This window comes from Labeo rohita, chromosome 15 (assembly GCF_022985175.1).
Source record: "Labeo rohita strain BAU-BD-2019 chromosome 15, IGBB_LRoh.1.0, whole genome shotgun sequence".
NCBI lineage: Eukaryota > Metazoa > Chordata > Actinopteri > Cypriniformes > Cyprinidae > Labeo > Labeo rohita.
The window spans coordinates 16314230-16331746 of NC_066883.1; the positions used below are offsets into that span (position 1 = coordinate 16314230).

The window sequence follows — 17517 nt, forward strand, 5'->3', positions numbered from 1 at the left end:
TAAATTATGTAAATGAAACCAATAATTAGAATTTTCTCTCCTAATTATTTAACTATTTATTTTATTTATTTATTTATTTTAGCTAAATAGATTAGTTATACATACAGTACATACATATTGTACCTAACATTTAATTTCATTTAAGATTAAAATAAAATAATCTAAAATATAATAACAAATGTTTCAACATTCAAATTATGGAAATTCTATCGAAACTACAGACAATTTAACAAAAAAAGATCTGTATAAATTAAGCTACTGTATACGCTACATTTAAATGCTTATTAAAATAAAATACAATTATAAAATAATAAAATAAAATTATTTTAAAAATATGTAAATATAAATTATGTAAATGAAACCAATAATTTGAATTTTCTCTCCTAATTATTTTGGGTTACTATTTTATTTATTTATTTATTTATTTATTTATTTATTTATTTAAGCTAAATAGATTAGTTACACATAGAATACACACATATTGTACCTAATGTTTAAATTAATTTAAGATTAAAATAAAATAAAAAAATGTCTCGACATTCAAACTATGGAAATTCTATGGAAACTACAGACAATTTAACAAAAAAAAGATTTGCATAAATTAAGCTACTGTATGCGCTACATTTAAATGCTTATTAAAATAAAATAAAATTATGAAATAATAAAATACAATTATTTTTAAAATATGTAAATAAAACCAATAATTAGAATTTTCTCTCCTAATTATTTTGGGTTACTATTTATTTTATTTATTTATTTTAGTTAAATAGATTAGTTATACATACAGTACGTACATTTTGTACCTAACATTTAATTTCATTTAGGATTAAAATAAAATAATCTAAAATATAATAACAAATGTTTCAACATTCAAATTATGGAAATTCTATGGAAACTACAGACAATTTAACAAAAAAAGATCTGTATAAATTAAGCTACTGTATACGCTAAATTTAAATGCTTATTAAAATAAAATAAAATACAATTATAAAATAATAAAATACAATTATTTTAAAAATATGTAAATATAAATTATGTAAATGAAACCAATAATTAGAATTTTCTCTCCTAATTATTTTGGGTTACTATTTTATTTATTTATTTATTTAAGCTAAATAGATTAGTTACACATAGAATACACACATATTGTACCTAATGTTTAAATTAATTTAAGATTAAAATAAAATAAAAAAATGTCTCGACATTCAAATTATGGAAATTCTATGGAAACTACAGACAATTTAACAAAAAAAAGATTTGCATAAATTAAGCTACTGTATATGCTACATTTAAATGCTTATTAAAATAAAATACAATTATTTTTAAAATATGTAAATAAAACCAATAATTAGAATTTTCTCTCCTAATTATTTTGGGTTACTATTTATTTTATTTATTTATTTTAGCTAAAGAGATTAGTTATACATACAGTACGTACATTTTGTACCTAACATTTAATTTCATTTAAGATTAAAATAAAATAATATAAAATATAATAACAAATGTTTCAACATTCAAATTATGGAAATTACATGGAAACTACAAACAATTCAACAAAAAAAAGATCTGTATAAATTAAGCTACTGTATACACTACATTTAAATGCTTATTAAACCCAACATTGGAGTGAGTGGCATTTAAGACAAATTTATGATGTAGTCTGTCCCAACACTGGCGTACTGCCATACTACACATTCGTAAGTACATTCCTATTAGTAGAACAGTATGTCCTTGTGGCGTTTCGTGACTTTTCATTGAGCCAACATCTGTTTTGCGTAGTGAATTACGTAGTATATTTTCTGCATATCTGACAGGACGCATCCCTTGTTCTCCGGTGTAATGAAATGCAGGTGTGCCCCAAACACTCTTGTGTCTTGTGCCATTTGACCTAGCTGCAGATATTACCATGGTTACAAGCACACAGACCAGGTCAACAACTTAAAGAGTGACGCCCGAGGCGCCTACTGCGTCTCAATCTGCCCTCACTGACCGACAACGGGCCGCACTGCTGGGTCGCTGCTTGTGGGGACCAGGTAACAGTTGGGATGAAAAGAAAGTGGGAGGAGAGGAAGGATGAAAGGAGGGAGGGAGAATGAAGTGGGCCACTGGTGATAAAAACCTTTCATGACATTAGGATCTGTGAGGTTCCGTGAGCAGATCATAGAGATCATAGCGTGAAGTCTATCTTCCTCCTCCTCATCGTCGTCCAGAGAGGGCGCACGACTGCCCGTGGTGTGGTGGTAGTTTATAGTGACTGCTTGGGCAATAAAAGAACACAGTTTAGCACCCGCCTCTCAAGCAAAGTCACGTTCCACTCACACACGCTGCAAAAAAAATCATTTTAAACCAGTGCTTTTGTCTTGTTTTGCAGGGAAATATAAACTGCGTAACATATTAAGACTTGTTTTCAGAGAATACATCTTGAATCTAAATTTAATTTAAATGTTTCTTCGCGTTTTAATCCTAATTTTAAGCCTTGTTAAATGTAAAGGTTTTTTTTTACATTTATGATTGAAACTGAAAAAGATCATCTTAAACGTAAAATTAAAATCTTAAAATTAATTATAAATGATTAAAAAAGTATTATTTATTGAATTACAAATGTAAGTGAAAACAAGGATCTATTTCTTAAGCAATTATAGTTTTAAGCCTAATTTGAAGCTTTATTTATTTTTATTTATTTATTTAGACATTTATTAAACTTAAATGTAAACGTTTAAATGATCAAGCAGAAAAAGGTTATCTTAAATTTAAAATTAAAATCTTAAAATGAATTATAAATAAATTTAAAATGTATTATTTGTTGAATAAAAACATTTTATTTCTCTAAATTAATAAACAATAACTGTTTCAACATTTCTATATTATGTGAATTAAATTAATATTTGAATTTGTAATATTTTTCCTATTTTTTGTCCTAGTTTGTACTAAAAATATTGTACTTATAACAATTTATTATGTCTAAAATAAATAAAATAAAAAAATATTTCAACATTTATATTATATAAATTCAGGTTTTGAGGCTTAATTTTATGCCTTATTAAATTTTAATTTATTAAACTTCAATGTAAAAGCTTTAAAAGTAAAAGTTTTTTTCGAAATTCATGATCAAAACAGAAAAAGGTCATCTTAAATTGAAAATCTTAACTATAACTTAATCAAAAAAGTAGTTCAAATCATTCTAATTTTTAATGATCATTTATTGTATTAAAAATGTAATTTAAAATATGTTTTTCAAAATCAAGACTTGATCTCTTAAGCAAATTTATTTTTCTAAGTTAATTCAAATTAAATAAAATGTTTCTACATTTATATATTATGCAATTACATTATAGATTAAATATATAATGTATTATTATATTTAAAATAAAATAAAATAAAATAAAATAAAATAAAAAATATTTCAACATTCATATTATATAAATCCTTGTTTTAAGCCTAATTTTAAGATTTATTAAATTTTAATTTATTAAACTTAAATTGAAAAGGTTAAAAGTTTTTATTTTAAATTTATAATCAAGCAGGAAAAGTTCATCTTAAAGTTAAAATTAAAATGAATTATAAATTCATTAAAAAAAAAATTCAAATAATTCTAATTATTAATTATTATTTACTGAATTAAACCCAGGCTTGATAACTTAGTGTCTCTAAATTAATTAAAATTCATAATAAAATGTTTCAACATTTATACATCATGTGATTAAATCAATAATTGAATTTTTCCTATTTTTCCTATTTTTGTGTCCTAGATTTGTAGTACTTATAACAACAATTCATTATATTTAAAACAAAATAGAAAATGTTTCAAAATTCGTAATTTATAATTTTTTTAATATAAACCTAATTTCATTACATTTTAATTTATTAAACTTAAATTTAAAAGTGTGTTTTTAATTTATTAAACAGAAAAAAAAAAACATCTTAAGATTAATTATAAATAAATTTAAAAAGTATTTCAAATCATTCTAATTTTTAATTATTTACTGATTTAAAAATGTAATTCAAGATATGTTCTTTGCCAACAAGGCTTGATATCTAATTTTGTTTTGTCCTAGATTTGTAAGAAATATATTGTAACAATGTATTGTATTTAAAATTAAAAAAAGTTTTAACATTCATATTATATAAATAGTTTTAAACCAAATTTTAAGCCTTAAGAATTTACTAAACTTAAATTTACAAGTTTCAAAGTTGTTTTAAAATTTATAATCAAAACAGAAAAGGTCATTTTTAATTAAAAAAAAAAAAAAAAGTATTTTAAATCATTCTAAATTTTAATTATTATTTATTAAAATTAAAATGTAATTCAAGATATGTTCTATGTGAAAACAAGGCTTGATATAATTTATATATTATGTGAATTAAATCAATAATTGCATTTTTCTTAATTCAAAATCTTTTAAATGAACCAAACGGATCTTGATCTAGTAATATTTTAACTGGAAAACAAGACAAAAACTATGTGAAGATGATTTTTTTTTGCAGTGCATACATACACAGATATATATAAAAAAAAAACAAAAAAAAAAAACACTGTCATCCCAGTAAGAACAGTTGAAAATCTAAAGGCTGCGTCTAATACTCACATCCCTCCCAGCAGCCTCCACAACGGCTGTTATGTTCCACAGAAAAGTGAGAACAAAACACACAGACAACAATGATATGCGGGGATGGTGTCTAATGCAGCCCTGTTCAGCATTCACACATCCGGGACATCAGGTCTGGCTGAACGGTGGCTGCGACTGATAGATATGTGAGTATTTAGAGGGTTTATGATGTAGAATTTCCCCCCAAAAAGTACTTTTAGATGCTTAAGTCACACTTAAAATGATACGAGTTTAATTTTATGTGTGGCTTTGAAGTGTTTAATGTTTTTGGGGTCACTGCAGGACGGATGGATGGACAGATCCTGCATGTGTGAAGACAGACAGAGACAGAGATGTGAAAAAGACAGGCACATTTCTGTTGAAACTCACTTGAGTCGTGACGGTGCCCGGGATACACGATGCGAAACACGTAGTCTGCAGCGATCTGCTCCTCTCCGTCTCCATCCTGATCCACTAAACGGGCCGTGCTGTTCCTCTTACGAAGCTTAGGGAAGACTTTACCCTGTTAGGCAAACACACACAGTCATTATTAAACTAAACCCAGCTGCTCACTTCAAATGAGGAACATTTTATAATTAACTAAAAGCAAAAAAAACTACAATCTGATGTTTCTTCATCAGAACAGATCGCTTGCTCATCAACGGATCCTCTGCAGTGAATGGGTGCCGTCAGTCCGTTCGTTCTTCTAAGTTATTTAAAATTAGATAAAATGTTTCTACATTTACATATTATGCAAATTAAAATTAAATTTTGAATTTTTCATATTTTCTCTATTTTTTTGTCATAGATTTGTAATAACTATACTGTACTTATAACAATTCATTATATTTAAAATTAAATAAAAAATATTACATTTTACATAACGTTTTAATTTATTAAACTTAAATTTAACAGTTTGAAAGTTTTTTTTTAAATGATCAAAACAGAAAAAGGTCATCTTAAATTTAAAATTATAAATTAATAAAAAAGTATTTTTAAAATCATTCTAATTATTAATTATAATTTATATGTTTAGATATGTTCTTTGAAAACAAGACTTGATATTCTAAGCAATTTTGTTTCTTGAAAGAATTTAAAATTAAATAAAATGTTTCTGTATTTATATATTATGTAAATTCAATCAAAAATGTAATTTTTCATATTTTTTTGTCCTAGATGTCTAATTAATATATTTTATGTATAACAATTGATTATGTAAAATAAATAAACAAATAAATAAAAACGTTTTAACATTCATATTACACAAATCCAGGTTTTAAGCCTAATTTTAAGGCTTATTTCATTTTAATTTATTCAACTTAAAATGTGAAAGTTTACAAGTTTGTTTTTTTTAAATCATGATTAAAAACAAAAAAGACATCTTGAATTTTAAATAAATTATTTCATACTCAAAAAATATTTCAAATCATTCTAATATTTAATTATTATTTATTGCATTGAAAATGTAATTCGAAATATGTTTTTCAAAAACAAGACTTGATATTTCAAGCAATTTTGTTTTTCTAAGTTAAAATTAAATAAAATGTTTCGACATTTATATATTATGCAAATAAATCAATAATTAATTTTTTTATATTTTCCCTCTTTTGTCGTACATTTGTAATAATAATACTGTACTTATAACAATTCATTATATTTCAAATTAAATGAAAAAGTTATTAAATTTTACTATTAAATTATTAATAATAAATTATTAAATTATATTACATTTTAATTTATTATAATAAATTTATAACTTATATTTAAAAGTTTAAACATTTTTTTTTAAATGATCAAAACAGAAAAAGGTCATCTTACATTTAAAATTCAAATCTTGAAATGAATTATAAATTAATAAAGTATTTCAAATCATTCTAATTATTAATTATAATTTATATGCTTAGATATGTTCTTCGAAAACAAGACTTGATATCTTAAGCAATTTTGTTTCTCGAAATTATTTAAAATTAAATAAAATGTTTCAGTATTTATACATTATGTAAATTAAATCAATAATTAAAATTTTCAGGGGTTTTTTGTCCTAGATGTCTAATTAATATATTTTATGTATAACAATTGATTATATGTAAACCAAAATGAAATAAAATAAAATAATAAATGTTTCAACATTCATATTAATAATAATTGAATTTTTCATATCTTTCCTATTTTTTTGTCATATATTTGTAATAATTATACTGTACTGTAACAATTCATTATATTTAAAATAAATTAAATTAAATTTGAAAGATTAAATATTTATATTATATAAATTCTTGTTTTAAGCCTAATTTTAAGCATTATTAAATTTTAATTTATTAAACTTAAATTTAAAAGTTTAAAAGTTTTTTTATGATGAAAAAACAGAAAAAGGTCATCTTAAATTTAAAATTAAAACCTCAAAATGAATTAAAAATTAATAAAAAGTATTTCAAATCATTCTAATTATCAATTATAATTTATTGAATTAAAAATATAATTCAAGATATGTTCTTTGAAAACAAGACTTGATATCTTAAGCAATTTTGTTTAATCAAAATTATTTAAAATTAAATAAAATGTTTCAGTATTTATATATTATGTAAATTAAATCAATAATTAAAATTTCCAGATTTTTTCTGTCCTAAATGTCTAATTAATATATTTTATGTATAACATTCAGGGTTTAAGCCTAATTTTAAGGCCTATTTAATTTTAATTTATTCAACTTAAAATGTAAAAGTTTAAAAGTTTTTTTTTTTTTTTTTTTTTTTTTTTAATTCATGATCAAAAACAAAAAAGTCTTAAATTTAGAATTAAAATCTTAAAATGAATTATTTCATACTCAAAAAAATATTTCAAATCATTCTAATATTTAATTATTAATTCAAAATATGTTTTTCAAAAACAAAGAGTTGATATTTTGAGTAATTTTGTTTTCTAAGTTAATTAAAATTAAATAAAATGTTTCTACATTTATATATTATGCAAATTAAATCAATAATTGAGTTTTTATATATTTTTCCTAGATTTTTTCTTTTTTTTTTTGTTCAAGATTTGTAATAAATATATTGAGAGAGATAAAAACATCACAATAATTGACAAAACATGTGGATTACTCATTATGATGTTTTAATCAGCAATTTGGACTCTCATTCTGACGGCACCCGTTCACTGCAGAGGATCCATTAGTAAGCAAGCAATGCTAAATTTCTCCAACTTACTTCTGATGAAGAAATAAACTGTTACATGATATATCTAATAACACCTGCAGTAAAACACTCACCTTGCCCTTCTGGGACCAGAGGGGGGGCTCAAGTTGACCCCGGGGCAGTAGACCCGTCTCCAAACAGGACAGGAAAGCCAGCAGGTGACCCCCAGGAGGGAAGTGCAGAGGAGGCCGCTGGATCCCATCCTGACTTACTAACACCAGAGTACCCCCACAGTCCGCTGGGACAAATTCACATCAATATAGAGTTAAATATAATTAATAATCCGTAATATAATGTGAATTAAATCAATAATCGATTCTGAAATATGTGCTACATTGACGCTTAAAGGGATAGTTCACTCAAAAATGAAAATTCTGTCATTAATTACTCACCTTCATGTTGTTTCAAACCTGTGAGACCTTCATTCATCTTCTGAACACAAATTAAGATATTTTTTATGAAATCCCAGAGCTTGTGTAGACAGAAACAGAAACGGACACGTTCAAGGCTCAGAACGGTAGTTAGAACATCGTTAAAATAGTCCATGTCACTGGTTCAACCTTAATTTTATGAACCTACTTGAATACTTTTTGTGCACTAAGAAAACGAGAAAAAATACTTTATTTAACAATTTCATCTCTTTCTTGTCATTCTTCGCTGTGCATTCATGAGACACACATTATTGTTGTTTTTTTGCGCACCAAAAGTAATTTCAGTTGAACCACTGATGTCACATGGACTTTTTAACAATGTCTTTAATAACCTTAACTTGTTAATCTGGTTGTAATATTTATTTTTGTCATTTAATTGTTTTATTTAAATTTGGCAGAAAACGGAACATATAAAGACATACATTATACTGTACAAAATTAATACAAGACTAATATATTTCTGTTACATGTTAAACCACACTTTTATTTTGACAGGCTGCTGTGAAGTTTTTGAAGTTTTGTATACACAAAGACTTTTTGTGTCCGTCGACTTTAACTAAACTCCCGCTGATAGATGTGCTGTGTTTTGTCTATGCTCAGGAGGCTTTTTTAGAGAGCACTGTCTTGCAGTGTTGCCATGTCCTCATATTTACAAGCACTTTTAGGCATGTTTTTTGGTCTTACCTCATAAATCTAGGCACTTATGGAGTTAATAAAATGGTCTGTTGCAGATAGGAGATATGTTTTTTTCCTAAAGCATTTGGGTGTTTTAGTGTTTTTTGTACTTGTCCTTGTTTATTGTTTTTTTCTGTGAAGATCTGGCAACACTGACACTTTACCGCAAGGCTCATGAGCGCAGCTAGCTTGTGTTAAAATGTCTGTTATTTTCTTGCACCTCACATACAGACAAAGACATATGTCTGATGCGTGTTTAAAGGGGTCATCGGATGCCCATTTTACATAAGTTGATGTGATTCTTTAGGGTCTTAATGAAAAGTCTATAATATAATTTGGTTACAAATTCTCAATGGTTGTGTAAAACAACACCCTTTTACCTTGTCAAAATGAGCTCTGCAAAAATCATCCCATTCTGAGGGGTTGTTCCTTTAAATGAAATGAGCTCTGCTCACCCCGCCCCTCTGTTCTCTCTGTGGAGTGACGAGCCTGTTTATTTTAGCTGCATTTAGCTGCGTTTAGGTTAATGCAGCAACACAACACCTCCATCTCTCAATTGGAGATATTCTTGTCTAACTTACATCCCTGCTCAATATTGAAACAATGGAGGATGGACTGTTAAAACCACTGCATGGATTTTTATCATTACAGGGTAGATTTGTACATACACTGCCAATACACAATAATATTCAAACAACCTGAAAAAGTGAACTTTGCATCCAATGACCCCTTTAAATATGTCATTAACAACTGGTTGTTCAGTTCAATTTCGTACATACTGCATAGAATTTGTGTAAAAGAAAGTTGTCACTACCTGTATTTTTCGGGAGTTAATGCGTACATTTTCGCTTGTCAAATGCAGTTTTCACTCCGAAAATCACAGCGAGCGTCAATATTTGTGTAGTATACAGCCCAGATGCGTTCTCAGGTACCGATAGCCTTAAAACTAGTCTTTACTAACTTTCTGGGCCTTGAATGTGTCGGTTACATTGCTGTCTACGCAGTGTCAGAAAGCTCTCAGATTTCACCAAAAATATCTTAATTTGTGTTCTGAAGATGAACGAAGGTCTTACGGGTTTGGAACGACATGAAGGTGAGTAATTAATGACAGAATTTACATTTATAGGTGAACTGTCCCTTTAAATGTTAAAGATGAATATAGCAGTAAGATGTAGGAAGGAGACTCACGGCGCTGGTGACAATGAATGCAGACGATCTGTCTTAAAGGCACAGTCAAAGCATAGTCCCAATAAATACTAAAGTGTGATAGAGGGTGAAAAAAAAACATTGAGAAAGAAAGAGAAAATGGGTTAAAACAGATCAGCATCAATGTTGTTTAGCTAAATAACCTCACATTTTGACATCTATTTGTTCCATACAAACATATCAACCTTATCATTACAAACTAGCAATCAGCACATCAGGACACTCATCTTATGCTTGGTGAAAGTAATTGCTCAGTCCAACCTAGCAATATCAGACCAATCAATTGAGTTCCTACATGTCATGGCAAAATGAATAGAAGTGATTGGTCATCAAAGCTCTTATTTTACCTGATGGCCTAATTTAACTGATTTCCCCTTGTGTGTGTACAGTATATATTACCTCTTCTCCAAGTCACAGTCTCCCAGAGTGCCATTGATTAGCTGATTGGGCGTCCACTTCAGCGTGAGTGTTTCGGCCGTCTGATGAAGGGACAGGTAACCACGCAGCACCTCCATATCCTTCTTCTGCAAAGAGCAAAGTCTATTCAATAAAACACAGCAGCTTCCCCAACTCCTCAAAAATACACTTTTCATTGTTTATCCATGTTTTTCTTCCTGTAATAAACCCGTACATTTTATGGGTCTGGCTTCTGGTCACATCCTCCTCTATTTTCAGCTGTACAAAACAGCTCATTTTTCTGCTTGATATTGCAGACTGGTGTGTCTTACCATATATTTTTAATGAATTATCTTTCTTATGAACACACATTTGTAGTGCAAACAGTTTTATCGTTAGCGGCTAATGAACCGGAAGTCTCACCCATAGGCTTACGTCCTCATTAAAGAATAAGGTGGATAAGTTAACATACAAGGAAAAGAGCGGACAAAAAGGTGTCAGATCAAAGAAGGAAATACAGATGAGTGTTATAAGCAACAAAGTGACATAAATAAAACCTCTGACGATTTACTGTGATGATGAGAGCTGCAAAACGCATCAGGTTTCACACAGAAATCCAATTAAATCTGAATCACTGCAATCCTTTTGGCAAGGGTCGTTTACACTATTGATTTCTACAAGTCGTTGCCAGACCTAGCACTATCTGTGCCCAGTTACATCAGTCACCGTTGCAAATCTCACAAACACTTTCATGCACACATCCAGTTCGTGCCTGACTCATTTGATGACAAATCTAATGTGGTGTAATGGCTAATCCAGTCTGCCTTTTCCAGTTCACAAGAGTAGCCAACTAGCAGCCGGGAAGTCAGCATGGGCCGGAGAGCTAAAAATGCCAGGGAAACCCATCTGACCATTCATTACACAAGGGAAGACAACATTTTGAGTAGTTCTTCCTATAAAGGGCGTTTCTTCCTCAAAACACTGGAGTAGTACAAAAATAAAACCCACGCCAGTATTACACAATATAACATTAAAACATCTATAAATCACTCGTTTTTCTAAAGAAACACTGTCCAACGGTGACTCCAAATTCCATGAACAAGTGACTAATTTCAGCCACAGCTTCAACCTCTATTTATAGTGTAGGGGGCGGGACATGGGAACATGGGATTCTAGAGAGCATTTGATTGGACAGAATGTTTGATGAGAAGCTGAAGTGCAGGATGATGTCATCAAAATCGTTGATCCATATTGGTGGAAGTTAAGAGACTGTAAGTTCTGAACGCTTATATCTTCTAAATATAAATTGTGTCATTGTTTTGGAGCACACTAGCTTACAGATAAGGCTAACATATGCATACTAAAAGACAAAAAAAAAAATAATAATAATTTTTGACTTCATGGGGACTTTAAAGTAAATCTAAGTGTCTGTGACTAACTGAGCTTTGATGACTGATGATCCGAAAAATTAAAAAAATAGTTAAAAGTCAATTATTAAAAAGAATAGCTGAACATACGTTCACAAATAAAATATACTGTCTAAATTGTTACTCCCTTGAGTTATAATGTTGGAATAAATATAAAATGCTTAAAAATACTAACTTGATGAGATTCATACTTATCCTTATTAAACACAAAACTGATTACAGTGTTAATGCAAAAATATAAAATAGATGTTTTCTTTTTCTGATAGTGTAAGTAATGTTTAATCAACCAAGAAAATGTGATTACCAAGAAGCACTGCAGCTCAATTCCAATACCCAGCAGCCCTTGAGCTCCATTATATTGATTAGATGAGATTCATTGATGTACAAATCAATCTCTTTTGTTATAATCATCAAAAGAACTGTAGATGCAAATCAAACTAGTCTCCTTAAGTGCATTTGCATCTGTATGTGTGTATGTGTGTACTGTCTTACCGGTTGAACGAGTACATTGTTTTTTCCGTAGAGCAAGTGAACGCGTGAGTTTTGGTGCAGGGATTCGACATACTCTCTCGCCGAGGCTGCAAACTTGTCCTCAGACATGCTTCCGGAGGACTGACGCTTTCGGATCTGGGGTAAAGTATGAGATATTTATGCAGTTTACTCTTGGAATTGACTATTTACTCCAACAAAACCACTGCACAATCACTCCTGTATGTATGATATTCTCACCCCAAGTGCAGGCCTGCGGCCTGGCGACACTTCTTGGCCCCTGTGGGCCCCATGAATGCGATGCCTCTGGACGAGCTCATTGGCTGACGGGTCCGTCCAGAAATGATCTGACGTCTTGAGCTTAGTGTACTCAAGAGCGCAAGGCCCAACTATAGAGAAAAAAATATTGATTTCACACAAAACAAATTATAATGTGATAACATATTGTGATAAGAAAAAACTGCCAGAGTGAATTATAATACAAGAATGAAAGCTAACACCATCTCATTTCATTGAACTTGTTCTTCAGTGATCTATAAATCTCTATTAGCCTCTCTATGAGTAGAGTGTGTTTTATGCATCAGTTAGACTCACCCAGCAGTGCCGCCAATATAGGGCCAAACACAGAGTCGTGCATGAGGGCCTCCTTTTCATAATACTTACTACAGACACACACAAACAGCAAACACACACAGTGTGTATGTCAATAACCAGAGACCTCTTTCAAAGGCTAAACAAATAACACATTATTTCACAAACTCCATATGACAGTCCAAACAATCATCGTGGACAAATGATAAATTTCAAGCCTTACTCTTGGCAAACACCACTTTGCATAAATTGAGATGAGCAATGCATGTTATGCAGTTACTATTATTAAAATACATATACGCATGCATAGATATTAAATGTAAAAAATAGCTTAATTTGAGTTCCCGAAGATGAATGACGGTAATTCAGTAATTGATAAAACAATTTTCATTTTTGGCTGAACTATCTCTTTAATTATTTTTAATGAACTGAAATACAGCTCATTACCTTGCGTTATCCACAATATACTGCACAATTTTGTCCAGAACTTTCTCAAAGAGGGCCGTACGGACCCATATGTGCTTGATGGCTTGCGCAGAGAGTGGCTGAGGTGCTCGGCCGGCAGAGGAGCCCTGCCTCCGGAGGGGCTCTTGTCCTGTGCTCTGGGTTCTCCTGAGAAAGACCATTAATAACATATTCATGTATAAGAATACAAGTGTATACGACAAAAACGCACACAAAACAGAAACTGAGTTATTACAAACCATTAAAGTCTCACAGTAATAATTTGCACACATTTTTTCATCACTTAAAATTAGCATTTACATCAGTTTTTCTCAGACATTTTCATTACATGAATTAAAAAAAAGTCTCCATTTTTGCTAAGACTGGGCCTTTATTTAATGTGTCCTCATATAACCAGCTAAAATCCCATAGTTACATTATCTGGCCTTATGAAAGAAGCAAGTGACACAAAAGGGATTATGACTGTGTCTGTCAGTGGGTGTTCCTAAGTGTTTGTGAGTCCATATACTTTTCCATACAGCATCTCAACAGGATGACCTGGCAGCTCATCTACTACAGTGCAGGAGGGCCTGCTGAGGTCACAAAATCCACTCGAACCCGCCGGGCCATTCAGCCAACAGGGACAACACACATATTCTCACACAATGACAGGGACAGAGCATGTGTCATCCCAAAAGACTCACCTCAGAACATTAAAATAGATAAATCCCACAGATAAAAGACTGAGTAACACAAGAGCTGGAACATCTAAGATTAGACTTGCCTTATCTGTCATAGAAGCCACTCAAACCATCAACAAGTTACTCCTGAAAAGCATTTTGGACAAAATGCCCGCAATTACACTAATGTTCAAACGTTTTTCTTCAAGTGAGATGAATATTTTTAATCAGCTAGAATGTATTAAATTGACCAAAAGTGACAGTAAATTTAAGTTCTATACATTTCTATTGATTTCCACAACTGTTTTCAACTTTGACAATTATAAGAAATGTTTCTTGTGCAGCAAATCAGCATATTTGAATGATTTCTGAAGGATCATGTGACACTGGAGTAATGATGCTGAAAATTCAGCGTTGCATCACAGGAATAAATTATATTAAAATAGAAAGCAGCTTTTTAAATTGTAATACTATCACAAAATATAACTGTTTTACTGTATTTCTGAGCAAATAAATGCAGCCTTGGTAAGCATAAGAGACTGTTCAAAAACATGAGAAAAATCATACCAACCCCAAACTTTTGAACAGTACTGTATGTTTTAGCTGAGCTGGCATTACAGCATTACAGTAACACTGTTAGTTTTTCCTGAGAGCCAGACACCAGCTCTAGGGTGACGGAGAGTTGTTGTTGCACTTGGAGAAATGAAGAAATCACAAAAGATCCAAGAGAAAAAATATATTGCTTTAGGGCACTGTCACAAGCTAGTGAAGAGAGGCAAGATTTAATAGAGCTGTTTTGTTTTTTTTTTTTTTTTTTGGGGGGGTCACCAATGGGGAAAAAAGTTCACCTAAACATGAAAGTTTTGTTTTGTTATTTACTCACCCTCATGTATGATTTTCTTTCATACAGGTCATTAGACGGGGGTAAATAAATTATTTTGGGGTGAACAAACCCAGCCTAAGGCTGAAAATAAACCTGGAATATTCCTTTAAGCCAGTTTCTCTGACAAAGCCCATCTGAGATCCGCTTGTTGTCTGTGGAGAGCTTGGAGGACTGCTGTAATGTTGAGCGCACCGATGAGAGAGTCCATCATGGGCGTAAGCCAATAACACCCCACAGCCATCAATCTCCCTCCAGCCCGGACATCACACTACACCACAGCTGCAGGCGCACCAGAGATGGATGAGTCTGCTGTCTGTGCCACAGCGCCCTCATCTTCTCTGATTTACATAAGCATTGATCGCATAACGGCCTACCACTTACACAGCGTGTGTGAGAGCTGGCCGCAGCAGTGGACATTCAGTATAAACAAGCAAATAAATCCCTGCACCTGAGATGAGCCGTGCAGATGCTATGGAGATGAAACTGTGCAGTTCTGCTCCAAGAGCAATAATGTAGAGCATCCAGTGCAGAGGCCCATTAATAAAGACACAGTGAGAAAGGGTTCACAGAGTGTATAATGAATCCTTAAATAGCACATATTTTTGTATAATGACTCTAAACCGTATATTTACCGTTGTTCATGGCAACATATAGATGCTACTTTTCACTGCCTCTCTTTTTATACCAACACAAATTAATTGTCTTCTTTCAGTCTTTTGATAAATGAATAGCGGTTCAGGAGTCAAGCAAGTAAAAAGCAAGAAAACTAAAGAAAACAAAAATTAACTTGAAGTGCAAATTAGCAATAGTATAAAAATTAAAACTGTAACATTGTTGCAGTGTTTGTCTTTTTGCTTCACTGACTAGCTTTAAGCTAATTTACACATAATATAATAATTTCAACTTCATGTCCATGTATTTAATTAATAATAATACTACTAGAAGTATAATAATATAATAGTATTAGTATAATATTACTAATAGTGTATTAGTCAATATATAATCTATATATACTAATTACTAATACTGCAAATATACTGTATAAATATATATGTGTGTGTGTATAATATATATATATATATATATGTACAGATAACTAATGCTGTGTATATACACACACACAGGTGTATCTTAATAAATTAGAATGCCATGGAAAAGTTCATTTATTTCAGTAATTCAACTCAAACTGTGAAAGTCATGTATTAAAGACTGCTGATCTGACCAGTTGTCCAGATGACAATCATTGACACCCTTCACAAAGAGGGTAAGCCACAAACATTCATTGCCAAAGAAGCTGGCTGTTCACAGAGTGCTGTATCCAAGCATGTTAACAGAAAGTTGAGTACAAGGAAAAAGTGTGGAATAAAAATATGCACAACCAACCGAGAGAACCGCAGCCTTGAGAGGCTTGTCAAGCAAAATCGATTCAAGAATTTGGGTGAACTTCACAAGGAATGGACTGAGGCTGGGGTCAAGACATAAAGAGCCACCACACACAGACGTGTCAAGGAATTTGGCTACAGTTGTCGTACTCCTCTTGTTAAGCCACTCCTGAACCACAGACAACGTCAGAGGCGTCTTACCTGGGCTAAGGAGAAGAAGAAATGGACTGTTGCTCAGTGGTCCAAAGTCCTCTTTTCAGATGAGAGCAAGTTTTGTATTTCATTTGGAAACCAAGGACCTAGAGTCTGGAGGAAGGGTGGAGAAGCTCATAGCACAAGTTGCTTTAAGTCCAGTGTTAAGTTTCCACAGTCTGTGATGATTTGGGGTGCAATGTCATCTGCTGGTGTTGGTCCACTGCACCCATTTACCAAGAAATTTTACAGCACTCCATGCTTTTTAAAGATGCTGATTTCATTTTTTCAGGATTTGGCACCTGCCCACACTGCCAAAAGCACTAAAAGTTGGTTAAATGACCATGGTGTTGGTGTGCTTGACTGGCCAGCAAACTCACCAGACCTGAACCCCATAGAGAATCTATGGGACATTGTCAAGAGGAAAATGAGAAACAAGAGACCAAACAATGCAGAAGAGCTGAAGGCCACTGTCAAAGAAACTTGGGCTTCCATACCACCTCAGCAGTGCCACAGACTGATCACCTCCATGCCAAGCTGAATTGAGGCAGTAATTAAAGCAAAAGGAGCCCCTACCAAGTATTGAGTACACATACAGTAAATGAACATACTTTCCAGAAGGCCAACAATTCACTAAAAATGTTTGTTTATTGGTCTTATGAAGTATTCTAATTTGTCGAGAGCCAAAATCATCACAATTAAAAGAATACATGAGTTTCACAATTTGTGTTGAATTACTGAAATAAATGAACTTTTCTTATATATATATATATATACATACACATACACACACACACACACAGAGTCTCAAAAGATTTTTTTACACATTAAAAATAATTGACAATAACTGAGCAGCAATCAGCATATTAGAGTGATTTAGGAAGGATCATGTGACACTGAAAATTCAGCTTTGCCTCCACAGGAATAAATTACATTTTAAAATA

General features: G+C 31.1%; 1 protein-coding gene across 6 annotated transcripts in view; it reads right to left on the reverse strand.

Moving 5' to 3' along the window:
- Positions 1-17517, reverse strand: part of sgsm2 (small G protein signaling modulator 2) — a 76385-nt gene that overhangs the window by 17436 nt on the left and 41432 nt on the right. For 2 of the 6 annotated variants that reach the window (XM_051129305.1, XM_051129304.1), the window contains exons 4-12: positions 13440-13604; positions 12996-13063; positions 12642-12790; positions 12405-12539; positions 10489-10613; positions 10072-10139; positions 7852-8015; positions 4977-5109; positions 2120-2254 (exon numbers count right to left, since the gene is read on the reverse strand). In XM_051129305.1, the coding sequence (XP_050985262.1) occupies positions 2120-2254; positions 4977-5109; positions 7852-8015; positions 10072-10139; positions 10489-10613; positions 12405-12539; positions 12642-12790; positions 12996-13063; positions 13440-13604 (1142 nt within the window). Of the gene's footprint in view, positions 1-2119; positions 2258-4976; positions 5110-7851; positions 8016-10071; positions 10140-10488; positions 10614-12404; positions 12540-12641; positions 12791-12995; positions 13064-13439; positions 13605-17517 lie in introns of all 6 variants that reach the window. The other 4 variants (XM_051129303.1, XM_051129302.1, XM_051129308.1 and 1 more) reach the window with 2 other exon arrangements.